General features: G+C 30.3%; 1 protein-coding gene across 1 annotated transcript; it reads left to right on the forward strand.

Moving 5' to 3' along the window:
- The first annotated feature begins 2,771 nt into the window (after nucleotides 1–2,771).
- LOC105956279 (protein REVEILLE 2) lies at nucleotides 2,772–6,326 on the forward strand. The gene is made up of 6 exons (XM_012980122.2): nucleotides 2,772–3,090; nucleotides 3,750–3,830; nucleotides 3,932–4,043; nucleotides 4,136–4,197; nucleotides 4,630–4,959; nucleotides 5,683–6,326. Exons 1-6 carry the CDS (start codon nucleotides 3,076–3,078, stop codon nucleotides 6,172–6,174), a joined length of 1,092 nt encoding a protein of 363 aa, XP_012835576.1. The 5' UTR covers nucleotides 2,772–3,075; the 3' UTR covers nucleotides 6,175–6,326.
- The last annotated feature ends 5,588 nt before the right edge of the window (nucleotides 6,327–11,914 follow it).

Below are 11,914 nucleotides of genomic sequence, written 5' to 3' on the forward strand. Positions count from 1 at the left end.
TATAGGTGAGAGGTAAATATAATTATTCGAACAAGAGGAATTTTTTTCATAAATTAACCATACCTCAGGGGTGGTTATAATTTACCCTTAATAAATTAGAATACGATTCTATCTTCTTCAAGAGTGGAAATATATATACCACATAATAATATCTTAGCAATATCCACAAATAGGGAAAAAAAATGTTGAATATATGCCTATTTTAAGAGGTTGTAAGATATTTAAGTAATATAAAAATATATATAAATGCATGTGTGTGTGTGGGGATATTTGTGTAAGGAAATGAGCTTTTGCAAGTTGTGGAGACAAAAGCAAGTGTAACTCGCCCTGGATGACGAACATGTGGACCGCCTTTATATTTAATTTCTGGTTAAACATTTATTTATCATGTGGTCCTTGTTGCTTTTTCTTCCAATTGGGGCCCACCTACATTATTCAAATTTGCATGTTCATTGAAAAATACCTATTACCAATTTTAATTTTACTTATCTTCAATTTATAATTATTGAATTTTGATTTAAGTAGTATATATAATTTTTTTAATGACAGGAACCACAGCTAATCATATAAATGCATAAAAACTACACTCTCGTCGTATATATAATTTGCAAACCACACGAGACATGTGAACTATATTAGGTTACCCATGTTTGACAAACTCGACCTAACAATTGTTGACAAGTGGATTCGAACTTGGATCAGTTGACACAAATTCTCACTTGCTCAAACCACTAGATCCTCATTTGGGGGACGATTTTGTAGTATACTAGATTTAGCCCACGGAGAGGTTGTCTAATGGGTGTGGCAAGAAAATATAGTGCCATAATTTGACACAAGTTCGAATCTCCTTGTCAATAATTTTTAGGTTAAACTCATTAATTATACATGGTTAGTTGTCTATTATATTGTTGTTTGTATATCTCATTTGGTTTACAAGGTATTACACGAAAGAGTAAGTATATCTACTGCACCTATAAGATTGAATGTGATTCCTTCGTGTAAAAAAAAAAGCTATATTGGGTGGGTTTTTTGATGCTACACCAGCGAATTACATCGAGTGATTAATAACCGTTGATCTGCACACAATTACACACAAACTCTCATTTGTATGTGTGCTTAGTGGAAAGATATTTCACACACGTGTATTTCATCAAGTGTAGCATCTCAAAGACCAATATGGTTTATATTTTATAATATAACATATTAAAAAACAAATCCATTAAAGTCTAAAATTTATGTTCAAATTTGTAATAGTTTTTTAAATATCAAGCAATTAAGAAAAGAAATTGAATCAACCAAATGAATTTAGTGACGAGGACGCAGAAGACTTTAAGGTACTTTAATTATTTTCTTATACCTTCATCTTATGAATATTTTTCAATTTTTTTTTGGTCAAATATTATTGTTGTTATTCACAATTTGTCATTATAGTAATTATTCGACATATATAATTGATAAGTTTTGTTTTCTTATCACCTTTTAGTTCGAATTAGAAAATATATATTATAATTATTGCGCAGCTTCATTTGTAGTACATTTTCCCCTAGTTACTTTTTCCAACATAAATGAAAGGAAAGCAAATATGAAAATTTCAATGTTATAACATCAAATCAATTCTCGAGCCTCATTTTACAATAAATCTAAGTTAAATTTTACTGTACCCCAATATTGATTATGTTAAGTAGGTTTATGAATTAAAAGAAAAACTAAAAAGAAAAAGAGCGGAAAACTGTGAGTTATTACTCTGGACTTCACATATTGTTGAGAAACATGTTATTACTCTGGACTTCACATATTGTTGAGAAACACAAGTTTTGGGCTTCGCTGCCGGAAATGATTTCAAAAGCAAAGTGCAATTGAATCGTTATAAAACTATTAAAAAAGTAATAACAACAACGACATTAGTTAGTGTAACTGGTTCATGTAATTCAACACGAACCACTTATTCTTTTTTCTTCAAATATTTATAAAACATAAATATATAATGTTGGATTCATAGATATTGGTAATGTTTGAAATAATTTTAGAAATTATTTTCATTTTATTTTGAAGAAATATGTTTTGCTCTTGAGAATGCTAGAGTGAAATCATTTTTAAAGGTGATGGAAAAGTGTAATTTAAAAAAAAAATTAATAGGTAAAGTGATACTTGTTTGTTTTTAGTGGAAATATCTTCTAACGCGGCAGTCAGTCAATTTTTTTCTTATTGAAGCAGCCAAATTATATTTACAATAGACATAAAGACATAAACTTTTGAAATTGCTGTAAGAATTATTTTTGATAAGTTAACAAATACGAATTTATTTTCGAGAAATAATAAAATTGAAATTGAAAGAAAACCAAGCATCCATTGTTTTACGAACAACTTTGACCAAGGGATATGGTTTTTTTTTTTTTTTTTAATATTGTCCTATAAATATAATAATATAATAATAAAATAAGTTGGCCTTTGCAAATATCAAACCCCAACACGAACAATGTTTTCCCGTGAGGGAAGATAGCTGTCCACGAAACGACAGACACGTGGCATCCGACTAATGGAAAAGTGCGAAACCCCCCCTCATTTATTAAATAATTAGTAAACGCTCAGATAAGATTTTGAACAAAACAAAGAAAAAAGAGAAAAAGCGCTGGTGGTGTTAGCTTACGTAGACGCGCCACGTGTCGTCACCTCCAATTCAATTTTAGCCACAAGATTCCTTCGTATTTCTCAATCAAATACCAGAAAGCCCCCCCATAAAGTGCACAATTTACACTTTCACCCCCAATGACGTGGCATCCATAACACTTTTTCTTTCTTCTTCTCTCTCATCCCCACCCCACCCATTAAGCAGCCAAACCCAAAATCATTTCCTCCTCTTATATATTATTTTCCTTTTTTTCTCCTCTCATTTGTTCTTAGCTCATAATAAAAAATAAATTAAAAAAATCTGTGGCTCTTCTTTCACTCTCAGTTGCCCTTTGTAATAAAGTTCTGATCTTGATTTCGAATTCACGGCGGAGAGAAAAAAATATTTTATTTGATTAATAAATAGGTTCAGCGGATTTCTCGGCTAAGCTTCTGGTTTGTGAAGCTATGGGTTCATTACAGGTGAGCTTTATTTTTTTTAGCTATGGATTCTGTAGTTCGATTTGGGTTTTTTTGTTCTGTTTAATTTGATGGCAATTTTACCTTTTTGCCCCTGTCTCTCTGCTGTTTTGCTCTAGTAGTATATAACAGATTTAAAAAAAAAACCAAGAAAAGATGATGGTTTCTTGTAATTCTTCTGTTAGCTATACCAAATAAAATTGAGATTTTGTCAAGAAAAAAATTAAAAATAAATTCTTGTTCATAGGGTAAAATTATGGCCCGAAGTAAGGTCAAATTACGAAAAAGCCCCTCATGATGTTCGGGTAAGTATAACAACCCGGATCTACTTACGAAAAACCCTTTGCAAAATGTGTGGAATTTAGTGGAATCTTTTTGATTATGTGTAATAATTCTCCAGTTTGTAACCGTTTTTCGTTTTTTCTGGTAAAAACTCTTGATAGGACATAAATTTGCTGGTAAAAATTTCTTAATTAATCATTCCGAAAGTGAATCAGATGTGGGTTTGTGCCATATGAGGTTGTTTGATAATCGAACAAGATCGGTATGCGAAAAGAAACGAACTCGTTACAACTCGAATTAACTCAGTCTCTTAATAAAAAATAAAACTTTAATTCTCAGTATTAATGTTTCTAATTGAATTCTTGATGTTTCTAATGCAGGAAGAAGAAAATGGATGTAAGAAAATCGAAATTATCCCGTTGAAAGAGCAGTTCAGTCCCGTGGACGATTGCGGCCTAAAGGTTTTTTACACGCTTCCCTTAGTTTTTTTTGCTTATTAAACAATTTAAAACGTAAATCATTCGACTTATTTCCGTAAATTTTTTGCATTTTATTCGAGTAGGTGAGAAAGCCGTACACGATTACTAAACAAAGAGAAAGATGGACCGAAGAAGAGCACAAGAAATTTCTCGAGGCCTTGAAACTATACGGTCGCGCTTGGAGGAAAATCGAAGGTACGTATTTGATCCGATCCACACACATTTATTTTTATTTTTTCGTGCAACGAGAATTCTAACCTTTTTTTTTTTTTTTTTGAAATTTTCAGAGCATGTGGGCACGAAAACGGCAGTGCAAATAAGAAGCCATGCTCAGAAGTTTTTCTCCAAGGTTTTAATGCTCTTATACAACTACCATTATAATCTAATACGCCGCCTTCTTGAGTAAGTCATATCTCTTTATGACCATCAAGGCGTGCGAAAAAATATAGGGTTTATTGCATTTAGTACCCCTGCGCTGTATCGAATTGCTAAAAAACTCCCCGTGTTATTAAATATTAGCAAAAAGAACCCCTTCTAATGCATTTTAGTTTTGGACACAACCCCTAAGCAGTTGGTTTTTAGTGGCTGGTTGCTAAACAAAATTGAATCATATGGGGTTTTTTTTGCTATCAAAATAACATGGAGAGGAGTTTTGTGCAATTAGATAAAACAGAGGGGTGCTGAATGCAATAAACCCAAAAATTATATTAGTAGTAAAAACTAGATCATTTGGGTATCTATTGTACTAACTAACACACGGAATCTCTTTGGCTCTATTCAGGTTGTTCGTGAGTCTAATACGATCGATGGCATTCCCGTAAAACCGATCGAAATTCCGCCACCTAGGCCTAAGAGGAAACCGATGCACCCTTACCCTCGTAAGCTCGTTTCTCCACTGAAAATGGGAATCTCGATACAGGAGGAGAATATTCCGGCAGCATCTCCGAGCACTTCGGAGGATGAGAACCAATCTCCTACTTCCGTTTTATCTGCTGTAGCTTCGGATTCATCGTCTGATCTTGCTCTCAATGATTCCGATACCGAGGCGCCCAAATTTCTTCCGGAAGATTGCCAAATTGGAAATTCGAGTGAAGATGAACGAAAAAATCTGGTACTACTATAGCGCGATTCGTTTTTATGAGCCTTGTTTATGATTGCATTTGATTTGATTAGGGGTGTGGAAATTGGAACGGAAGTTTTGAAATCTCGCTGATTCCAATCCGAAAACCGATTTTGGAACTATAATTTTGATTTTGAATTGTGAAAGTTTCGTAATCCAATATTTCCATTTTTTTAATTGAATTGGAAAACATATTAGATTCTCGGTTCCCGATTTTATGTTAATTTTTTAAAATATTTCCGAATATTCCAATTTTTTTTTCCGAAAATTACACTTATAATATCAATATTATCATATAAATTAGCTGGCCGGAAAATGGGAATTTATTTTAATTTTTTTTTTTATTTTGCCAATTTCGATCGGAAATTTTCGATTTCAGAACAAGTATTTTTTTTTCCAATTTCTGATTTTTTTTTTTGGAATGGAATTGGAATTAGTTTTCCACTTCTGAAAAAAATGGAATTTTCCTGAAAGTGCTAATTCCGATTTGATCGGTCCGATTTCCAAACCTAGATGTGATCAAAATTTATGTTCAAACTAACAATTTCCGAAATTTCAATTTTCGAATTATTTTGGAACAGAATTGAAATTAATTTTCCACTTCCAAAAACAGAATTGGAATTTTTCCAAAGTCCTAATTCCGATCTGATTTCCTTCCCTAGATATTGATCCAATTTATACTGGAACTAACAATGTTTTACTTTTACCGAACAGGAATCGGAAATTTCGTCTTCTTGTGGACAAGAGTCGAACGAATCTTCCGCCCAAAGTTTGAAGCTGTTTGGCAAGATATTATTGATCAATTCCACCGTGGAGACTTGTGATCGATCAACTACGCCAGTTTATAGTAACGAAATTAAGACTAGTAATATCTCGTGCACACAAACGACGAGTGATAAGTGGGGCCCGTTTCCATGGTTGACTCTCGAAGTGCACAATCCAACCCCGGTCAAAGCGCAGCCCTTGTACAACGATGAAAAGACGTTTTCGTCCTCGACCGGTTCGAATAGCTGCCCTCAACGGAGAGGGGAGGATGAAAGGGCGTTTTCGTCCAATAAATTGAGTAGGAAAATATCGGGGTCGTCGGTGAACTCCAGGAGGGGGTTTATGCCGTACAAGAGATGCCTTGTGAAGCAAGATTCGAATGTTTCCTCCACGGAAATCGACGAGGAGAGGGAGAAAGAAACGATTCGACTTTGCTTGTAGCTAGTAGGAGAAAACAAATACCCTGTATTTAATGTCTGATATTATTTGTCTTCTATTTTTTTTTTGGGCACTTTTTCTAGTTGACTATTGAAAATGTACTTGTTGAGTAAATTTTTGAAATTCTTGAATATTATGTTGACATCTGCAAGAAAGCTGTTAACTTTTGTACTGTAATTTGAAAGAGATGCATTTTCTGCTGGGAAAAAGTTTTAACTGTTTTTGGAGCCAAAATGGCAAGATCTGTTTTATGTTATTGAGAGAAAGAAATGTTATTGTGTAAGAGACGACAACGGGCCATGCGATAATACGCATGCACCACCGACCAGCTAATCGACGACGACTAATGCTAAACTTTTTTTTTTTTTTATTTTATTTATGAGTGGTGCTATTTCTATCTCTAAATTAGGGCTGAGCATGAATCGGTTTTATCGGCCAACCGATCCACTTTCGACCTACTTCTTTTGGTCGATAATTTTGTTATCGGGCCGGTAATTTTGACCGATCCATTTATACTCAAAAGTCGGTTGGTCGGGTGATAATAATATCAACCAACCGACTTTTTTAATAATTTTTTTTATTATAAATATTTAATTGTAATTCTTATTTTTTTTATTTTAAAATAATATATGAAAGAAGTAAAAACTCAAAAACTCAAATCACAAATTTATAAACCTTTCCGTACTATTTTTATTTTATAATTCTTATTCCAAATTATTCATTATATATTTATTTATTGCAGAAGTTTAATAAAAAAAACTCTTAATTTTAAAAATTTAAGATTTTTACTCAAATAATTTTTCTCTCAGTTTTTAATATCTTTTAAAAAAACATCTTATTATTGTAAAAAAAAAAATGATGGCCGATAATACCAACCAACCACCCATTGTTCACCCGACTCATAATGGTCGAGACGGTAATGGTTTTGAATTTTCAGCAAAATCGGATGGTCAGGTCGGGTAGATAATTGGCCAATAATTGCCCAACCCGACCCATGCCCAACCCTGCTCTAAATTATCTAAATTCGCCATCAAATTTATATAAAATATTATAAATATTTCTAATCCACCATCATCCCCTTATACCGCTTAATCCTCCTATGTTATAATTTTTTTTTTTTATTGCAATAAAATATTTATTACAAGATATTCAAAATTTCATATCATACGATCTACAGATTATGTGACTTGTGTTAATGCAACAAAACATTTCATTCAATTTTGCACAACAACATTGTTAACTTTAGATTTTGTATAGTTACCAGTCTGTTGATCCTTTCCAAAAACAAGATTCTAATAATCATTCAATCCTTCTCGATTTCTGGGCGGATAGCGCTGAATGAAATGTAACCCATTTCAAGATATTCAAAATTTCTTATCATCGACCTGCAGATTATGTGACTTGTGTTAATGCAACAAAACATTTCATCCAATTTTGTACAACAAAATTGTGAACTTTAGATTTTTTATAGTTAGCAGACTGTTGATTCTTCCAAAATACAAGATCCTGAAAATCGTTCAATCCGATTCAGTTTTTGGGCGGATTGCGCTAAATGAAATGTAACCCATTTTCTAAATTTTAATCCACCGAAAACAACAATATCAAAATTCTCTGTTTAAAAAAAAATCTATTCAACGTGAATTCCTACTCTTTTTGACCTTTAAGTGTTTTTCTCTAAGGAAGGTATGGCTCACTTAAGGTGGAGAGAGTGAGATTTTGTAATAAAGATTATAGTGGAAAATTGTGTAGTTTTTTGTAATTATTCTAATTAGTTTGGTGGTAGACATTCTATGAATTTGCATAAGATATGGGTCAAAGAGAAAGAAAGAAATAAAATAGGAAATATTTTAATTTAGTAGTGAAATAAGATATTTTAAAGGTAAAAATAGCACTGTCATTTTTTTTTACTAACATGAATAGAACATGCATAAAGAAGAAAATGACATAGCAAAAATAAAGAAAGGCATATCTTTGTTTATATTCTACAATTGTTCTTGAATACTTCCCTTTTATATGACTTCTTCGACCCTGCACCCGATGATAAATATCGGGTAAATTTTTTGCTGCCACGTGTCCTTTTTTATATTTTATAATATATCTCCCCACTAAAATTAACTTGTAGGGGTCTTAGAAAAATACAAAAAATAACACGTGGAAGCAGAAGACCCACCCAATGTATATCACCGAATATAGGATCGAATGAGCCCCTTTTATAGATACACATAAACAACTTAAAATGCCACTCGCTTGATCAATTGTTCCGAAAGTTCCCCCCTTATCGGTGATATTAATGCCTTCACAAATAGAAGACCTAATCACATGATCAATAATGTTAACCTCACTACCATGATTAACAATGTTAATGCCTTCACAAATGAAAGACCTAACCACATGATTAATAATGTTAATGCCACTACCATGATCTTGAAAAATCACTGTCAATTGGTTCATTCTATTAATTACTTCTCCAACAATCTCCACATGAATGACCAAATTGAACGTTCGCAATCAAATTACTATCGAAAAAGTTCACATGGAATCGAACAATATCAAGAATGAGGTGACGTGACCTCTCACACCTCGTTGCTCTTCAAATAGACTCATGTAGGTCTTTGAGTTTGTTTTTGCTTTCCGTATTTTATTTTAATTTATTAGAAAGCGTATAATCCCTAAACGCGTTTCCCTTTTCGATTATCTTCTATATTTATATATATTCATAATTATTCGGTTTGAAATAATTATAATAGCTCAACGGGTACCCAACAAACTGTTTGCCTATAATTTTCAATAATACAATGACATTCACACAATAATAACTGTTTTTTATTTTATAAATATTATGCATCCTTCATTTTTATAATTATTAAGAATCAAATATATTAAAAAAAAAATTAAACATATGTTGTATCATTTTCTTTTATTTGCTTACATTTTATATTTTTTTTATACAGGATTTTGCAAAAAAATATAGTACATATAAATAAAGGGGTGGCTAGAATAAATACCAAAATTTTCTCACTTCAATACTACCAAGTTTTATACCATACTAGTACTTCACCCGTGCGTTGCACGGGGTTAGTTTTGAAATGAGAAAAAATAATAATATGGAAATGGTTATTTCTTTATAACTTCATGAATTCAAGTAAAACAAAATGGAAGGAAATAAAAAAAAAATAAACTTTATCTCTTAATTCAGAGTTGTAACATATGAAATTCAATTAAATATACAAAGAAAAAAACGCGAAGCGCGCAAAACACAATATGAAGATTAAGTGAAATCATTCAAAATATATGGTATAACTCTATTTTGTGGAATGCAAACTACTACACCATGTCAATCTTCTACAAAATAAATAACTTAACAACCAATACGATAGCAGAGAAGTAACACAATAGATATTCAAATAACCTGCAAGTTTATCACTAACGGCGTTCAATTAGTGATGTACATTACTCAAACAATAATACAACCTATAAATATTTCAAAAAAGATAATGTTTACGCCATTATTGATACCATTGCTGATACCAACACCGATACCAATACGGATATCAATACTTACCAATATCGATACTAATATCGATACTAATACTGATACTAATATCGATACTAATATTAATACTAATACTGATACTAATATCGATATTAATACTAATACTAATACTAATATTGATATTCGTACTGATATTGATACTAATAATAATACTAATACTAATACTAATACTAATACTAATACTAATACTAATACTAATACTAATATTAATACTAATATTAATACTAATACTAATACTAATACTAATACTAATACTAATACTAATACTAATACTAATACTAATACTAATACTAATACTAATACTAATACTAATACTAATACTAATACTAATATTAATACTAATACTAATACTAATACTAATACTAATACTAATACTAATGCCAATGCTAATACTAATACTAATACTAATATTAATACTAATACTAATACAAATATTAATTCTAATACTAATACTAATATGCTAATATGGTTAATGTTAATGCTAATATACATGTACTAATACTAATACTAATTTTATGTTAATGCTAATCTGGATATGTTAATGTTAATTATAATTCTAATCCTAATATTATCCAAATTCTTATCCTATTCCTAATCCTATTCATAACACTAATCATGATTCTAATCCTAATCATATTCCTAACACTAATCATAAGTCTAATCCTAGCCTAATAATTTTAATACTAATAATGCTAATGCTTATACGCATGCTAATGTTAATTCTAATTATAATTATAATCTTAATTATAATCATAATCCTAATCCTAATGTTAATCATAATCCTAATATTAATACATGTCACTAATTGTAGTACTAATCATAATCATATTCTTAATTGTAATTCTAATACTAATACTAATCATAATCATAATACTAATACATGTCACTAATTGTAGTACTAATCATAATCATAATCTTAATTGTAATTCTAATACTAATACTAATACTAATCATAATCCTTATATATCACAATCCTAATATTATCTAATACTATATTAATTCGAATCCTAATCCTAGTCTTAATACTAATACCAATTCAAAGAATATTAATAATAATCACAATTCTAATTAATGCTAATACTAATCACAATACTAATAATGATTTTGTATCAATGTGTTTTGCAATGATCTATTATTTTGTATAAAAAAACAATTATATTCAATCTCGCAACCTTTATATCAAAGTCCTTATGTGTGGTAACTGAAGCATCCAAAAACACATTAAATATATTAGAAATTAATATTTAATTATATTATCAAACTGACATTAAAATTATTTAAATTGAAAGGGTATAAGCAAACGTAAGACGTAAAAACAACAATAATTGTTGTTAATATGATAGATTATGAAAATCCTCATGAACTTTGGCTAAATTACGAAAAACACCCCCATTTATCGGTAATTACCAAAATTTCCTCATGTTTGTTTCTATCTTACACGACCCCCTTAAGGTATGATTTTTTTTTTTTTTTTTTTTGCAATCTTTTTTATTCCATGTAATATCCCAAAAAATGTGGATTCTATCATTGTACACGTGACATTTCTTTTATCCTACTTTTTAAAAACAAAAATTACCCTTAGGGGATGTAGTTGTAATATTAAAAGGTTGTGAAACATTTATTTAAGAAAAATAAATTAAGATTCCGTGTAAAGTCTCCCTTATGGTAATTTTTATCGCGTGTGCAAGGTAGAAACAACATTTTTCGGGGAATATTCCAAGTAATAAAAAAAAATCCGTGAAAAATTATATTGTAAGGGGGTTTGTAAGATGGAAAGAAACATGAGGAAAATTTTGATAATTATGAATATGTGGGGCTGTTTTTCTCAAATTAGCCTAAGTTCAGAGGGTTTTTGTAATTTATCCCTGTTAATATACATCTTAAATTGATTTACACGTATGACCATATGTTAAAAACTAACATAAAGGCTGATGCTAATCAAAATAGATCAAATTCCAAGTAAACAAAAGTCATCATAAAATGCTTATGTAAATAATAAATGAAAAAATAAAAATTAATTGATTTTTTGTTTAAATCAGTCGAATATATTGTGATTTAAAAAAAATAGAGATACATAATCGATAGTAGATTTTTATAAACATTATAAAATAAATAATTTTATTTTATAAATATTTAAAAAATGTAAAGTAAAAAAATAAATATATCTTATTATATATGATGGGAAAATAG

The sequence above is a fragment of the Erythranthe guttata genome, chromosome 11 (genome assembly GCF_056151865.1).
Source record: "Erythranthe guttata isolate IM_541 chromosome 11, IM_541, whole genome shotgun sequence".
NCBI lineage: Eukaryota > Viridiplantae > Streptophyta > Magnoliopsida > Lamiales > Phrymaceae > Erythranthe > Erythranthe guttata.